Below are 17,975 nucleotides of genomic sequence, written 5' to 3' on the forward strand. Positions count from 1 at the left end.
AAATCGTCAAATCCTCGTGATAAAATCTTTACACGCGTTTTGTGTTTATTCGTTAATATAAACAATAAACAAAACTGTAAATTTTTTTATAGACATTAATCGATACTCCGTTTTTTCTACTTATAGGCTGAGGCTCGTGCTGAGTTCGCCGAGAGATCGGTGCAGAAATTGCAGAAGGAAGTCGACAGGCTCGAAGGTGAGTTTTACGTTTCCTTCTTACATTACATATTTTCAAAAATATTATTATATCGGTTTACAGTCTTGGGATCGATAATTTATTATAATAATATGTATACAAAGAAGATTAGCATAGTGTTTCACATAATATATATACCTAATATAACGTGTATAGTTTAAACTTCCTCTACGACGACGCTATCTTGACGTCTTATTCATGATTAATAATATACCTACAGTCTTCTGAATTTCGTTTTATAAAATTGGTAGGAATTCCTTATACATGCCTTTGGTCCCATACATTTTTTATGCAATATATGTATACTGTATACTACTGCAGTATGATTAAAAACTTTTGACGTTTCAATGTCAAAACAAGGAGACGCATGGTAAACAATCAAAAATTATCCACTTAAATATAAAAATTATAAACAAATATGTGTTTTTTTTTGTTTTTACGTGTTTTTGATGTTTGATTGTTTTTTAATATTGCGCTCGAGTGTTGTCCGAAAGCCAAGTGTTCTAATAATATAACACCAATTAATCGATATACTTTTGTGTATTACATAATATAGTAATAATAATAATACGATGATGATCTACACATGTGTGTGCGAATGTTTATAAACATTATTGTAATAACCGTCCAATAGAGAGTATCGTTGCAAATTTGCAATGTATCCGAATAACTAACTTGCAGACACACACCATCATCCTCGGTGGCGCCGAATAAGACTGAGTGGTGTAATTTACACCTTGCAAATATTATTTAGAACGATTATATTATACTTAATAATATTTATACTGCTTACCAAAATGTACGCCTATATACGCGTATTCAAGTGGTGTACGTTTTTTTAATTTTGGTATTTTTTTTGGAGTTTGGGGGGAGGTATAATCGTCAATATTCTAGTAATTGAAATTTACATTTCGGCGCCCCCCTAATTTTTCATCCTTGATTCTGTATTTTCATAATATTAATTTGTTTCATTTTTTGGTTCGTAGTCTTATTATTATTTTTTGATATTAAACATTATTTGCAGTAGTCTAATGACTTGTATTTAGATGTTGATTTTATTTTATTTTTTTAAGTTTTCACTTGTTTGTGCATGTTAGCTAAATGTTTTGTTTTCATGTGTGATGCGCGTGTGTGTTTTGCTGTGGACCTGACGCAACACAGATGACTTAACTGGCGAAAAAGAAAAGAACAAACATCTACAAGAGGAAATGGAGGCAACCCTGCACGACATTCAAAACATGTAAAATAACATACCGTCCCACGTTTTCCTTCCCCGTCCCTTCTTAGCAAATTTCCTACTCCTTATTAAAAATTATCTAATATTATTATTTAATTTTTTAAACAATTTTTTTTATACTTTTACACTCGTTATATTTATGTTTTGTTTAACATTTCCGCACTCCATACTAACTTCGTTATTGCACAGGTTTGACTATACACATTTTAATAATTCACTTATTTATAGTCTTATAATTTTAACTTTCTTCTTTTCTTTCTTCTTCTATCACTATATACTACTTAGTTACGTTATAAACTACTATATTATCTACCACTAACATCCATATTCGATTTTTATATCTACGCACCGTGTTGGCGAAAACGACGTTCGAATGTTGGTCTTATACTGGGAGTTTTAAAATCATTTTTATAACACAAGTAGCATGGTGGGGTAACGTAGGACATAGATTCATTTAATTTCTTCGTGTGCGACCGTTAGTGAATATTCGAAGGCTATGAATCTACTTATAATGTCCGCACTTCTTATAATTCGAATAAAATAGTACCGCACATCATGATACTATATAAAACAATACATCCGTATTCAATTCTGAACATATTTTTCAAACAATACACCTTGACGTTAACTGACTGGCCTACAGTTTCAATTACAGCGCATGATATAGGTATAGGCACGAAGTGTAGGACTACACATAATGGACATTTTATGATGAATAAAACGAATAATTCACACATCATGCATTACGCCTACCTAAAATGTATTTATGATAAATCTATGATTTAAAATAATACAAAATAATGTATTTCTTTTATTGGCTTTTAAACTTTCAATATTATTTTTGAGTATATGGTCATAGTAAGTTAATACTTAATAAAAATTAGTAATTATTTCAATGTTTACTTCGCATGATCTACCAACACAGTATTTATTAAAATATGTTCAGACATTATTATATTTGATTTTGGGTAAAACTTAATTTTAATAATGACTTTTGGATACTGTTGTTAACACTTAGACTAACATTTCTACCTTGTAATTTTCGAAATAAACACAAATCTATTACTAATGATTAATGAACTTCTAATAAGTGTGTACGATTATCGGATAGGTTATTGTTATAACACTATATCGTTTTTTTCCATATGATTTTTCCCTTTATAGAAATCATTAACACGATATTGTAAATATATTATTATTTTTTTCCATTCGTATGGTAGATATACTAAAAACTTACTAACATTTTCTATTCGCGAAACCGTTCGACTATTCTCTTCGGCTTTGTCATCCTCTTATTTTCTATGTATCTACGGTTATGTGATGTGGGCTCTACGTATATATACATATATATTTACACTTCTGCCGAGACACTGTCCTGTCCAAAAATTCTTTTCTCAAACCTGAGTTGCGTCCGAACGTTTTTACTGACCCGGTGGTAACCGATTTACTTTTCAGATGAGTTGGTCGCCGAAAAGGAGAGATTCAGAGACATTGGCGACAGCTTGGACCTTGCGTTTGTCGACTTGTATGGCATCTAAACACAAACAACACACACACACATACACACACTCAGACCTCTTCCTTTCCCGACTCACGATTTCACTCAATTTCATCCATTTCCATCGTCTGTGTCTCTGACCCTACTCCATCTACCAAACACTACATTCCCTTTATAAACAAAACAACAAAATATAATTTTAATACAGTGCTACTAACACCGTGTCTACGCGTTAAATTTTTCGACACAAAACTTGTAACTTTTAGTTTATTTTAGTGAATTACTTGTACCTAAATTTTATTTTTATTTTTATTATTTATTTATTTAATTTTTGTTTTGCAATGTATTGTATTTTATAGCTTACTGATTTTACAATATTATTTCGGCTTTGTTTTACGCTTGTAGAAAAATTGTATGAAACGCCGTAGGTGTGACCTTTGACTACCCCGAAGTCAATAATTACAAATAAAATTATAACGATTATTTTTCTATAATAACTATTTTCTCTGTCCGAGTGAAATCGTATAATGTCTATCAATACTTTGTACCGGCTGTGGCGTCACGCGTCCCTAAAATGTTTTTTTTTTGTTCTTCGAAAAACACGTCTGTTGAATATAATTAATTTTTATCCAAACGTTATTATTATTTATATATACGCTTAGTTTTTATTTATATAACATTAAAAAAAAAAACCATAACCTAACTTTTGTCTAACTGTATATGTCTATTTAAAAAAAAAAAAAATGTATTTTGTGATTTATATAGAGCTTGTATTGTTTTCGTTATTAGTCAAATAACTAACGATAAAAATATAAATGAAAAAAATAAAATAATTTCTCATATATAATCATCTCGGTATATAAATATTATATATTACCTACGTCTTATTTATATTGTACAGACGATTTATTTCATTAACACTTTAGATCGTAATCACTGATAACTTATTTTACGAATTATTATTTATTATTATTAAAACTTTTTTTTTACATATATTTATTGTCATCCCAAGTGCTATATGTTTTACCAATAAAACAATGTAAAGAAAAAAAATTATATATATTAAAGCGATTTTGGAAAAAAAAATGATTGCTTTGAACATTTTCGTTTTGTTTTCTTTTGCAGACGAGTTGGTTCACGAGAAAGAGAAATACAAATACATTTGTGACGATCTTGACCAAACGTTCTCTGAACTTGTTGACTAACGCGTTCAGTATAACGATGGCCATGATCATGATATTGATACGATATCGATGACTTAAATTATATTTATTATTTGTTGTGTTTTACAATATTTTATCATCAGCATGTTGATTTGTATTCAGCCCATTTTTATCGAATTATTAATGATTTTTATATAGGTATCAGAGATTTGCATCCAGTTTTTATTTTTTGTCCATGTAAATATTATAAATGTTAATTAATGCTAATACTGTTTGTTATTGCGAAAAATTGATAATGGGTTTTCTTGTTCCAAACCCCCAGAGATTATAATATATTATATTATATAAATAATAATTATACAGACACCCGTACCTACACACAGTCGAATGCGTTTTTGATTTTAATTTTATTTCACTGCACATCGTATTAATATTGTTTTACGTTTGATTTTGTATACACATATCATCGTCGTTGTGCATGCCTTGTATCACATCCGCCTATCCTCGTCCTCTACATTTTATACACTTACAATTTACCTGGTGTACCTGCTATATTATTATATTATGGTATTAACGAACGAACTCGCGGCCACACACGTCATCAGTGTTATTATTATTGGTGAAAACGATGCGTCGAGAAACAATTGGCGTGAAATTGTTTTGTTCGCATTCTAATATATATATATATATGTAGCTCACGGAGAATATAAATTACGAAAACAGCGATCGGCGAGTGAGGTCGTCTTAAACTCGGCCATCGTGTGTATATACTCTGTGGTATTTCAGAGTGGATAAACATTTATTTTGTTATGTCGATGACCAGAACGGGCACGAAACGTGTTGGTATTAACTCGAATGTTACAAATGACATGTTAATTAAAATTTTGGGGAATTATAATTACCCTGCACAACAATTATTATACTATTAGTTATATTTTAACACTGCATAGGTGCTATTTAGTTTTAAATCATAACATCACGATGGTACATACCTATACATTTTTTTTTTTTTTTTGGTTAACATATAATCCATTTAGACCAATAGACGATGCTATGTCGAAGAGAAAATAACTTTTGAATATCAAATATCTATTATGATGAGTTAGGCTTTTGGTATAAAAACACATGTATTGGTAACAGGAGATACCACCTACTATACAGGGATATCGACTGGCACTAGGCGTAGATAAATCTTATATTTTTGTTCTAGAAAATTATTTACCAAAATAAATGTGCGTTTTACCTTAAATATTTGGACAGCAGTTAGCAGTAGACATCGCAGATATGTGTATTATTATATATTCGCGATACACCTACACGAGAGCGTTATAATAAACGTTGACCTCAAAAGAAAAATAAAACGATAATTTCCGAGAACAAATTCGTGTGCTCCGTCTCCGTGGTCGTACTCGCTTGATATAATAATGCCTGCAGATATACCTACGAGACGACAAAACAAAAATAAAGCAAATAATAGTAAATTCGTATGTTATGGATGAGGTTAGGTAACTATAAGAAGACAATTGACGTATGCGACACTGGTGGAACCCGATTAAAGTGTAATTCCAGGTCAACTCGATCATTTATAAAATATTAAAAAATGTTAATATATACATATTATCATGTGCAATAATAAACATCAAATCAAACAATAATATAATGTTTTCTGAAAACGTTACCTAACCTAACCCATTATTGATTGTAACCCATTACATTTCGTTAAAGCGTACATGTCAGTAGTTATGTGACGCACTGAAGTTACGTGACTTCTTTTATTTATTATACGTTGGCTACAGGTTTGCATATAACGAGGAAATTGTTTTATAAAACGAACGTTAGAAATTAACTCATCAGCTAGCTAAATGCCAACTACGATTTATAGGTATGGTTAGACGTTGGCGTGTCTTTGCTCTAAATTTAGGTCACGAACTAGCTTTTTTATATTGAACCGTACTTTGTGCTCTTAATTATTCTGGTCGCTATGGGTCCAGACTGCACTGCAGTTTTGCATTTCTGATACAGATTTATTTATACTTTGTAGTATAATTTTTATGTTTCCCTAATCTACAATTCGTTTTTAAATTTTTCGCCGAGTATAATTGTATAGGTAGGTAATATTGATCTGAATGATTCGTTCCGCGACTATATAGTATGTGCCCATGTCTCGGTAGAGGTACAAAAAAAAAAAAAACTATAATTGAGCGATTAAAATTCTTGAACATTGGGAAGATGCCTATTTTCATATTGCACAACTGTAGGTATAAAAACAAAGTGGGGTGGTGAAAATGTGAAATAAATAATATTTAAATTATAAACACTTAAAAATCTGCGTACAGTCATGTCGTCGTAATATTACGTAAAATCTCAATGAGATAACGCGATTAGGCAATATATTAACCGTACTTACCTATATAATACTTAAAAAAAAACCCAATGTCAATGTGGACACCGACGACAGATCATATTATTATGTATCCATATATAGGTACTTACCAGTTGCCACAATGTATTTTATACATACATGGACACGATCGGTATCTGTGTGACTGTGTAATAGAGGTAAGGTACCAGCTATTATGTATAGCCATACTATCGAAATATATAGTTGCAACTGTTGAGCTATGTATTATATTATATTACTATGATTATGAAAGTGAATTAATTTTATATAGCTCAGACGTAGCTGTACACGGACTTGGCGAAATGGCTTTTATCGGCTTGTAAAGAATCAATAAAAAATAAAAATAAGATTAGAAAATAAAACAATATCAAAACCTATATAGACGTGTAGTAAATGCCACGTATATGGTGATAAAATTCTATGATTTCAAATGACAAACTCTTGTTAGGTACATTTTCGAAAAAAATCTCGAACAATGTACCTACTGCAGCCTATACCTACCCTGCAGATCATGTTTAATCAGGTTAGGTTAGGTAATAGATGAGTAGGTATTTCAGTGTATTTACACAACACTTATAATTCAAACAAGGATTTATATTATATCATTTACACTTATAATAGTAAAGGAAAAGGATTTTAAGATCTATAATTGATATTTATTATATTATATGACACGGAAAAACAGAGATTTTCAGCCGTTCAGATAGGTAGTTTAGTGGTACATAAACTGTACCATATCTATTCATATTTCATACGCACTTAATATTAATTATTTATAGACAGACCATAACCCGTAGGTTGGTGGATAATCTGCATATTGTAAAACCTATAAGCATATTAATTATAATACATAAACGTGAGTTGTGAAACGAGGAACCTATATTTTATTATTTATAATAAAAATGTGAATAAATCTATTATCATTATTCATTAGACAAAATAATCATGTGGTGAAAGTACTACCGTAATAGGTACATAGATGCCTAGCTGTCCGAGCTATATCTGGCGTAGACATCCACATCTTTATAATTTAATAATTATCACTACTATAATATAACAATATTTACAATTACTTAATATGATGCGTAGCAAAATATATTAGGTAATAGGTGGGTTGTATAAGGTATTATATTATAAGAATCAACTACCAATAGCCAATAGATACAATAATGTATACCTATACCTGGTACATGTAACACTAGCACGTCATAGTAGTGACTGACAAACTTATTTAGAGGGGGTGAAGCCCGCCGAAGCCTCGTCTTTATTTTTTTTTAATTTTAAGTAGGGTATTTAAGATATTATTTAAACAAACAAATAGTATAAAATTCTCTTTTTATATTAATAAAAACAATTTTAAAATTTCTAGTAGTTGAGTTAACCTACCGAATAACAATTATATAAATTATTTGATTTTTTATCTTACGTAGGTACGTGTTTTCTACAGCTGTCAATCCTGTACATGATAATAAATTAATAATACAAGTACATATTTTTAATCACCGCTTGTTAAATTAAATAGTTTATAAAATGATTAACTAAATAATTAAATTATTTAAATTAGTTAATCATGGTTTACAATAGACTTTTTAACTAGGTACCTACATGCTGGCTACTGGTAGATAAGAATTTATTTTAGTGTACCTACCTACTACAGCATTACGCGGATTCAAGTAGAACTTTACCATTACAACGTTTACTGAATTCTTAAAAAATATTACAAATAACCCAAAATAATAAATCTTAGAAACAAAGTAATGGTTAAGCTATAATATTAGTCAATAATGCATTTAAAAGAATATTATACAAGCAGAGTGTTGAATATGGTTTGCAAATTATCATGTAGGTATACAGTTTTTGATAAAAAGTTATTGTTTTGCTAACACTAACAAAGTAACAAAAGAGCCAATGTAAATAACTGATTTTTTGTCTTTGATTACTCATTAACATGCATGCGACTAATACTTCAATTATTTATTTTAGAAAAACTTGACACTGCCAAACAAGAGTATCGAGTTATTGCTGATCAAATTGGCCAGTCATATGATTTAGCAGCATACTAATCAAATAAAACTAACGCATAATTTAGTGATCAATTACTGTCTATTCGTATTTTTCTATTTTAAGCCAAGTATCAGTAATTAAAAAAAAGAAAATACATTTTTAGCTTTTATATTATCTTCACATTGTTTTTGACTTGCATAATACTTAAAAAATGCTTTTGAGTCAATATACTGCATATAAATGAAACAATTTTAACACGAGGATCACCATTTTTTAAAAATATATTACTAATAAGAATGTTATTTTCTTGTAAACGTGTTTATATTTAATAATTAAATTGCATGTGTTAACATTTACCAATATTCTGGTTTGTTATAATTTTAATATAAACAATAGTATATTATGTTCTTAACAGTACACTAAATGTAAATATTTGAAGGTAAAAAACAAAATATTATAATTAAAATTAAAATACAATAGTTTCAAGTTTGTGTATATGGTCTTCAGTATCAAAACAATACATCTTTTGCACAATACTTAATATATACAATTGTGCAGATAATAACATTAATGTATATTAAAACAATCAAACATTTTTAAATTATATGAAATAGCTTTTTGATTATACATTTTATTTTTTAATAAAAATATTAATTTAACAAACAAATGATGTAATTTATTGGTGTAAATAGTATTAAGTACCATATATTAAATTGTAATACAAATTTACAAAATTATTAATTTAAAATTCACAAATGTTTATCTGAAAATTCCTTACATATAATACTGACACAATATAAATTTAAATAACAAACTATACAAGAAGACAAATAGAAAAAAAACAAACAGTTAGTTGATTAAAAAGTTTATAAATCATGGTTAAAAAATTATGGGAAGTTTGTTGTTTATAGTTCGCGTTAGTTTGGTAACTGTGCGTGTATTGGGCGTCATTCTTGGTGTTGTACGTGATGGCGTTTTAGGTGTAGTTGGTATTGGGATTTGAGATCCTTTAATGGGTGTCTTCGTTAATGGTTTCCTTGGTGTAATAAATGTTGTATTTGGTTCCCTCAATACACTTTTGGTAGTTGGACTTGTAAACAACCTATGCTTTTTAGATTCAAGATGTTCCTGAAATATTTAAAACAGTTAGTATTTGATTAAGATCATTAAGCATAAAAAGCGATCTTGCTAAATATAACTATGGGAATACATTTTTAGTTTAGTAAATCATGCAATGAGAGAATAAAAGGTGAGTATTGTCAATTTATTTTATAATATAATCTTCATGTACAATATAGTACACGATACAAAGCCAGCCAATTATAAAAGTGTAATGAATCAATTTTTTAAAAAATTATTCATAAAAAAAAAAAATAACAACATGAAATGTATACAAATTTATTTGACGTAAATACCAATCATTACATTTTATATTTTTTAACATTCATACAAAAAAAAATAATAAGAATTACTAAAGTTTATTATTAAACTACAATATATAATGAAATATCAGATGTATCTGTTTTTCACTGTTCTTAATTTTTAATTTAGTAAACCGTAAATTTTATTAGTACACTTAAAAACAAGTTATGTATATTAATTTAAGATCACTTGACTTTTTTTTGGTGTTATATATTATTAGTTATTGGTCAATCAATAGAAATTAAATTATGTTCATATAACAATATACAGTTTTAATAATACCACTGAGAAAATTCAAATATAAGATAAAATATACCAAAGATTAACATTAAAGAAATATTTACACTTTACAGTAATACTAATTTTATTGTTATGAATTATTTAAGCGATAGAAATTATATTCACACACAAAGAAGTAATTATGTGTGGAACGCATTATCTCACGTAATTCAAACCTGGAAGGTTGCATAGGATTCAACAGATCCATTTTCATCATTAGATCCATGAAAGGTTGGATGCGGTCTTGTTGTTGTTAGATTTACTTCTTGTAGTTTAGTTGAGTTTAATGGAACTAATGTAGCCACATTAGTATTATGGAAATTAAATAATTGTCTTCTTGGAGTAACCTAAACATAAATAAACAAAACTAATAATATCATGTATGACAAGTAGTATAAAACAATCAATTGTACTTACACTAGGCAGAACCTCGTTTATTTGACATAGCTAAGACAATTATGTGACTCAGTATAAAACATATGTTTGAAATTATCAAAATATTATGAACAATCTTTTGATTCACTGCACTTTTACCAAAAATTAAAAATTAACAATAAAAGTTAAAAGACACCCGTTATTATATTAAGGTCAGATAAATAGGTAAGTCTGATAAACGAGGTCTAACTAGTTACTTAAAAGTAATATAATTGTATTTAATAGTTATAGATAGTATATGATCAAGGTGAATATAAAATAAAATAAAATTTAAGTTTTAATTCAGAAAGAATGAATTCGAATAAAACATTTCTATATACAAATTCTTTGAGCATTATTTTGTTACCACAGCTTTATGGTCCATGCCGATTTTACGGACCTTAGAAGCTTGGTTGCTTGATGTAGCGACTATCTTCCTTTTACTGCGAGTGGCTGTCAGAGGTGTTTGAGGCTTTATTCCTGTTTGTATCTTGGACTAAAATTTTTTTTTTAATTTTTACATTAACAGACTTAAATCACTTCTCAAAAAAGAACATTATAGGTACCTTTGTTTGTTGTAAATTTTTTTTATTGCTTTTTAATTCATCCCACTGCCTTTCCATAAAATCAATTAATCTTTCGTCTCTATAATAGAATATTTTATTTTCCCGTAGTTCATATGATTGTAATTGGTTCTTTAATTCTCTTTCTACTCTTGGTAGTTCCTAATTAACATGATAATAATGTTTAAGTATAAGTCTTAAAAACAATAATATAATAGTTGAGTGTTGGTAAAATTAAAATGTATGTTTATTGAAATAAAATTTACTTTTTGTATAACTTTTCTTTCTTTTTCTTCCTTTAATAATTGTCCACCTCTGTTTTGCCAAAGTCTAGCTGGATCATTTGCTTGTTCTTGCATCATAATCATCTTATTCCATAAATGTTCTCTTTCTTCAATTAAATGATAAATAGAACTAAAAATAAAACATTTTATGTAGTTTAATTAGTAAACATTAAAGACAATTTTTCATTATTATTATACACCCTTACATGTTATCAGTATAGAATTTTTTGGCATTATCAACCTCTATATCTAATATATCCATTACATCTTCATTATACTCAGTGCTATAATAAACTTGACACTGTTTTCTTTGGCGGTCGCCAAAGTGACATCTATCCCACAAGTCATTTAATTCACTTCGTAATTTTTCGATAAATTGTTTTATGTTTTCTTTTTTTAAGGTCTCACATCTTTCAACTTCTACTTTAAGCTAAAAAATAAAAATAATTATATAAAATAAAGTTTAAATAATGAATATAAAAACAGAGTAAAATTTATATAAGTACATCTTGTATAACAGTTTTGCCAAATCCTTTTTTTGTACTGACAAAATGTTCTCTATAAGAAACATCGATTTGTAAACGATCCCATAGTGAATTTAATTTGGTTCTTAATTCCATAGCCATGCATTTTTGATTTTCTGTTTGATTTTCTAAGCGTTTAATCAATTTCTGTTAAAATAAATAAAAATAGTTAATAACTTTTCAAATTAAAAATGAAAATGTAAATAATACTTGAAGTTCATCTAAGTTCGATTTTGACAGTTGAAACTGGTTTGGATCCCCTAATACCAATTTATCAAACTGTAAAATTGGTATTTCTCCTAGATCTGCTAGTAACAATTCAACTTTACTTTTTTGTTCCAAAAATGTAGACCGACGTTTAATCTAAACATTAGGTAAACTATACTATAAAATATTGCTAAGTCATTAAAAATAACATATAATAACAGTACTTGGGTATTTTTTAAATCTATAAGATGACTTTTGATATTTTCCAGCAGTGTTGCAGAAGGCATTTCTGTAACGCCTGAGTATGTGGGTTTTTCATTTAGTAATTGACAAATTTGTTTTTCCTGTTAAAAATATACAATACATATTACAATTAAAAGGTAATGGGGTATAAAGTAATAAGTTATAATTACTTCTTCTTGAAGTTTATGAAGTTCTGTCATGCGTTGTTCTTTTATTTTTCTACATTCTTGTAGAGATTTATCGATATTGATTTGAACATCAATTAATGGAGTAGCATCATTGTGGTCATCAATTGAAATATGCATTTGTAGTTCCTAAATTTATAAATAATTATCAACACACTCAAGACTATAAGTTAACATAAGGAAACGCTAACTATACTTGACATAAGACTATTGTTTATATAAGTAAATAAAGTTTCAACACCTGTCCTGGTTTTTTTCTAAAAATAAAATGTATACAACTAACCTTTTCTAAAACTTCTTTTTCGGCCAATAATTCTTCAATATCTTTTATAATATTATTTTTGTCTTTTTCTGATTCTAAAACAACTTCATCTAAAAATGACTGAAAAATAAAACAATTAAATTAAAGAAATGAAATTGAATACCTATAGTGATAATACTCTATTTATTTCTTACAGTTACATGGGCTTTTAAATGTTCATGAAGTTGATTTATGCCATTTTTCTTTTCATCTGAATAACTTCCATAGATAACATCTAGATTACGTTGTACTTTTAGGATTTCTTTCTTTGAATATTCATAAATTTCATCCAAAATAAGTTGTATTTTATCCATACCTGGACTATAGATCAAATAAAATTATTTTAAACTTAAATATTATAATAATGACATTTTAAGGAATTTAGTTATCTTAATAATTTTTAGAAAAACAAAAAATTAACATTTATATTTAGTGTTTAAGTTTTTACAAGTAAATTGGGATTTGGGGCTTACTAGGAATTACATTTTTGCAACTTAACTAATTTATACAAATTGATTAAATAAGTTTATTTATTAAGTAATAGGAAGATATTGAAGTAACATTATGATTTGTAAACTTAAAATTTATTTTTTATTTTTGCTATGGTTATTGTTTAGTTTAGAAATATAAATTCAAATATATATCTAACATACATATTTTTATTTACTTATTGAATAAGTTTATATAGATTAGGTATCTTATTAATTGTATTCATTATATATTTTATATGAGTATTTAAATAATTATAGAAGTAGGTAATCCTAAACTAGGTAGCTACAATCGTTTCTTTGAATATGTTTTCACAAAAACAAAAAATAACATGTTGAATTCATTGTAATTTATAGACAATCTATTAAGTAAAAGAAGTAGACATCTATACTGAGTGCACCGAAAGAGTGCAAGTCGGCTATCAAGTTCTGCGCATCCTTCTGTATTTCCCTGCTATCAAAACTGGTTTCCCTATGGCTGAGTGACGTTTGGGGTTGCGCAGTAAAACCGATTTTGGTCGCTGCAGACTTGCGCTCTCTCAGCGCACTGAGTATACTTACTTTAGATCTCAATATTTTAATAACAAACTATAGGTATAGAAAAGAATATTATTATAAAATAACAAAATAGGTAGGTAGTTGTTTATTTATGAACAGTAATTTATTTTTAATAAAGTTCAAAAATTAGGGAACTAAATACAATAAATATTATTTTATAGCGTAAATTATTAAACTCACCCCATAGAGGAATCCCTTCTTTGTACAATGCTTGAGCTGAAATAATGGAAAAATACATAAGTAAAGGATAAAAAACAGCTAAACTATAACAAATATACATAATTATTAAAAAGTTCAAAAGTCAATTTAATTTTAGAGCTTGGTTTACAATATTTGCACTCTAATTGAGTACTAGAAATATAATTCATCATTATGCACAATATTTAGCCCATAGTTTATTTTCTCATATGGAATAAACTTCAATTAGAAAGACTAAGTTGCTATATATTTATCTAATCTAGATATTTACTGTAGACAATTAAGTGTATTTATATATACACTTGTAATAAATAATAATCCTTAAATAATTTAATGATATGTACCCCTACACCAAATGACCTGACTGATATTATGTTAATCCCTCTAGTGTTGTATGATGTACCTAGTTTGCCTCATACTATATTTTACAAATACCTATAAGTATTTGGCATTGATTAATATTCATAATGCATTAGCACTATACTAAGGCTATTGGTGACTTGGTATTAGACGAAAATGTCAGGACAAAAACTCAATAAATCTAAATATTTATAATAGGTACATAGGTCAGTATAAAATTTAGGTACTTCCCACAGAATATGACAACATTTTAAATTTAACCTCTCATTGTTATCCAATACAGAGTAAGTAAGATGCAATTCATATTGCTACCATTCAGAGTATTTTTTTTTGTAGGTACATCCAAGTACTAAATTAATGTTAATACCTACCTAGATAATAGTTTGTTTAAGATAAAAGAGCACTATAAGATTATAATGATGTGTAGAATCATCTCGTCAACCGACACTAAAATATTATATCATGTACAGAACCCAGTATATTCGTATCCAAATACACAGGACAAAATAAAATTGTTAAAATATTCATAAAGTCGTACAAGACAAATTAAAACGACGAACAGGACGAAACGCACAGGCACTTGGGTAAATACCAAACAGTAGTTATTAATACGCATTAGACCGGTCGTCAGATAAATTATATAATTATAGAAAAAATAAAAATTCCAATATTGTTCGTGTCAAATTATTACCGTAATATTTTGCGGATAAATAGGTGTTGTGACGAAAATTGTGCATCACGGCTTTTGCGTTCCGTCGAAGCCCACATACTTAGACGAGCATTATAATAATATACTAGTAATGTACTTACTCGTCTTTCAACGACGGTGATCCGAACATGATGGACGACATGCTTTCTATTTTCTCGACGGCGGTAAAACAGAAGTGTTTGGCATCGATGGTAGTGGTAAGTCAACCGGTTTTTTTTTTTATTACGATAGCGAGCGATGCGACAGTTGTCGTTCAAAAATAATAAAATATCGAATGCCGTGACCCGTAATAGGAGTCGGCAGTTGCGCGTCGCAGTACGATCAAAACAACAGAAATTCAAAAACCATCAACTGACAATATCGACGAGACGACGAATGGGGACGCACGAAATACGAATGTGCGACGTATCGTCAGTGTTGGACGGTTATTTTTTTAACGGTTTTTGGTTACGCCGATCGCCACAGACTGGTGTCCAGCGCTACTATCGCGTTCGCAGTGGTTCGCAAGGGCGTGGAGCGACGAACTGACACTGGCGGAGTACGACTAAACGACCGTCGAACGGTGGCGGTTGTCGCATGGCGGACGTGCCGGACACTCGGTTGTGTGCTTTGGTTTTCCCGTCAGTAGCCTTCGAGCTTGGCGGGTACAAATTCCTTCACAGATATCTATACTTAAAAATGTATAGAAATCTGTGAATTCCTCAACGAACAACCCTCACGATAATAATAATTAATATGATATACGCCCATGTTATGCATAATATAACATCATACAACAACTTACATTGTGACTACAGACACCACCGGTTTTTAGTCATTATCGTCTTAACGTAATAAACACGTTTTTGGGCTGGCCGCTGGGTACAGATATTTTCCGACTCTATATTATAATAAAAGATTACATAACCGATTTTGGCTAACATTTAATATCACTTTTTAATTAAAAAACTCGACACTTGTTGCGACACTATGAGTTCAGGACGGGAAAGTGGAAATATGTTCGACATTGACGATGATGAATGATGATATTCTTTTAAAACAAGATTAACTCAAAACGCGTAGTACGCTATTCGATATTTATAGAATAACGCAAAAAATCTATAGACATAATATACTATACCTAAGTAGTAAGTACCGTATGATTTATGATTTTTCTTTGAAGTGGTAATAAAGAATACCGTGCTTCGTTTATTCGATATTTCGAAAAAATTTTCTATTTGGCATCTTGTTCCTACAAATTTGAATAATCATGTCAACTGTCAAGTTTTATCGTTCTGAACTTCTGAAGTGCCCAAATCATAACGCGACGACTGTTTATAATACCAAGTTCCGAGTTTAAGAACAAGAACGTCATAGTGAGTTAGGTATACCTTTTGTCCACAAATTTAAAATAATAGTTCATGTTTTTGACATTTGAATTTCAAATACCTATTTTTATTATTATATTATTATGCGTTGTGCGTATAGAGTACCTATTTTGTATGTTTGTATATTTTATACCGTTGTTACGAACTTAACGATATACCCGTGACCTTGAACTATGGGTACTACGACTAACGTGTAATAACGTGAAATATTTATATTGCGAATCACAATAATTGACAAATTTATATGGTTGACGGTTGTTGTCAAAATACATATGTTGACATTGGAAAGTCTCCTATAGCTCTCCATTGAACAAATTTATTGTAGTATGAATTTTCGAAAGTAATACGAAGTTACAATTTTTTCTTATAGGCGTTACTGTACCTACGAATTTTTAATCTAACAATTTAATACATAACTACTTGAGGCTTAAATATGTAGTATAGCATTCATCGTAAGTTTGTTTCAATGTAAATATGTAATTAAATAAAAGTTTGGACAATTTGGTGTAAAGCAACGTGCAATATTTATAAGCCAAGGTCAATTTTGATTTTTGAACTTTGGTTTTCTAGGATTCTAAAGCTCCCGTAAGGCTTTCACCACGTACCTACCTACTGAGATATAATATCTTAGTTCGTGGCTGTAACTATTAAATCCTAGTTACGTCTACGTCCTCTTAAATCATAGGTTATTATTGTGCGTTTAATGTTTAGTTAGGTACTTACCTTTTAGAAATTCACAATCACTCAGTATTTAGTAGTTACTCCAGAAAACCCAGTTATGAATTACGATCCAGATTCCAGACTTATGGTTGATGTTAGACAAAATAATAAATACAATTTAGTGATAAATATAAATAATTAATTATTAAATAGGTATATATAATATAAACTATTAAAGAATAAAATATATGATAATATGTACAATAAATTATACCATTGATGATTGATGAGTGTGATAACTAACTATGGTAAAAGACTATTGTAGCTTTTGCATACCTAATATTTGGCTTACACAACCATAAAAATCGCAGAGTAGGTAAGTTATAAATGCTAAAATACGTTGACAAAACTACATAATACTACTTACGTAATTTTATTTTTCATATAATTTATAAATGCATATTTTGGAGTTTATTTTTGCTTCTAGAGCATAATATAATCTATCTCTATATCCCTCTCCTTACTTTTTAATGTACATTTGAACATTCTTTTGAACATTTTTAATTGATTTGCATGTTTTATACATCTTAAAAGATTGTTCCAAGTATAAAAAATATTTATATTAATTAAGATATTATAATAAATTCATATTTTACAAATAAAAATATTGCTCACTTGGATATTTTCTGGGAAGCACTGGAGGCTGGAGTCAGT

The 17,975-nt window shown here is 28.8% G+C and overlaps 2 protein-coding genes across 23 annotated transcripts in view; one reads left to right on the top strand and one right to left on the bottom strand.

The window, feature by feature from the left end:
• The window catches only part of LOC114121151 (tropomyosin Per a 7.0102), a 36,655-nt gene extending 27,804 nt beyond the window's left edge, over positions 1–8,851 (top strand). For 7 of the 20 annotated variants that reach the window (XM_050203098.1, XM_027983337.2, XM_027983335.2 and 4 more), the window contains 3 exons: positions 127–196; positions 1,358–1,436; positions 2,889–3,779. In XM_050203098.1, the coding sequence (XP_050059055.1) occupies positions 127–196; positions 1,358–1,436; positions 2,889–2,892 (153 nt within the window). In that variant the 3' untranslated portion in view covers positions 2,893–3,779. Of the gene's footprint in view, positions 1–126; positions 197–1,357; positions 1,441–2,888; positions 3,780–4,056; positions 4,477–8,478 lie in introns of those variants that run through there. The other 13 variants (XM_027983346.2, XM_027983347.2, XM_027983344.2 and 10 more) reach the window with 4 other exon arrangements.
• A 205-nt stretch (positions 8,852–9,056) lies between these two features.
• Positions 9,057–17,398, bottom strand: LOC114121149 (protein regulator of cytokinesis 1-like). Of its 3 annotated transcripts, none has more exons than XM_050203096.1 (14): positions 17,325–17,398; positions 14,148–14,183; positions 13,077–13,242; positions 12,904–13,002; positions 12,606–12,749; positions 12,417–12,536; positions 12,196–12,348; positions 11,968–12,132; positions 11,668–11,891; positions 11,444–11,591; positions 11,181–11,339; positions 10,982–11,110; positions 10,377–10,547; positions 9,057–9,627 (listed from the first exon to the last, which is right to left on the bottom strand). In XM_050203096.1, the coding sequence occupies exons 2-14, from the start codon at positions 14,150–14,152 to the stop codon at positions 9,379–9,381; spliced, it is 1,932 nt and encodes a 643-aa protein (XP_050059053.1). In that variant the 5' UTR covers positions 14,153–14,183; positions 17,325–17,398; the 3' UTR covers positions 9,057–9,378. The 3 variants fall into 3 exon arrangements, with proteins under 3 accessions (XP_050059053.1, XP_027839126.2, XP_027839131.2); XM_027983325.2 differs by lacking the exon at positions 17,325–17,398 and adding an exon at positions 15,336–15,732; XM_027983330.2 differs by lacking the exon at positions 17,325–17,398 and adding an exon at positions 15,217–15,308.
• Positions 17,399–17,975: the final 577 nt, after the last annotated feature.

Source organism: Aphis gossypii, chromosome 3 (genome assembly GCF_020184175.1).
Source record: "Aphis gossypii isolate Hap1 chromosome 3, ASM2018417v2, whole genome shotgun sequence".
Classification (NCBI taxonomy): domain Eukaryota; kingdom Metazoa; phylum Arthropoda; class Insecta; order Hemiptera; family Aphididae; genus Aphis; species Aphis gossypii.

Coding starts and splice junctions, on each gene's coding strand:
- LOC114121149 (XM_027983330.2), bottom strand. CDS start 15,293: ATGTGGGCTTCGACGGAACGCAAAAGCCGTGATGCACAATTTTCGTCA. Junction 13,003..13,076: donor ATTTAAAAGCCCATGTAACT/GTAAGAAATAAA, acceptor TTTATTTTTCAG/TCATTTTTAGATGAAGTTGT. Junction 12,349..12,416: donor TAGATTTAAAAAATACCCAA/GTACTGTTATTA, acceptor CCTAATGTTTAG/ATTAAACGTCGGTCTACATT.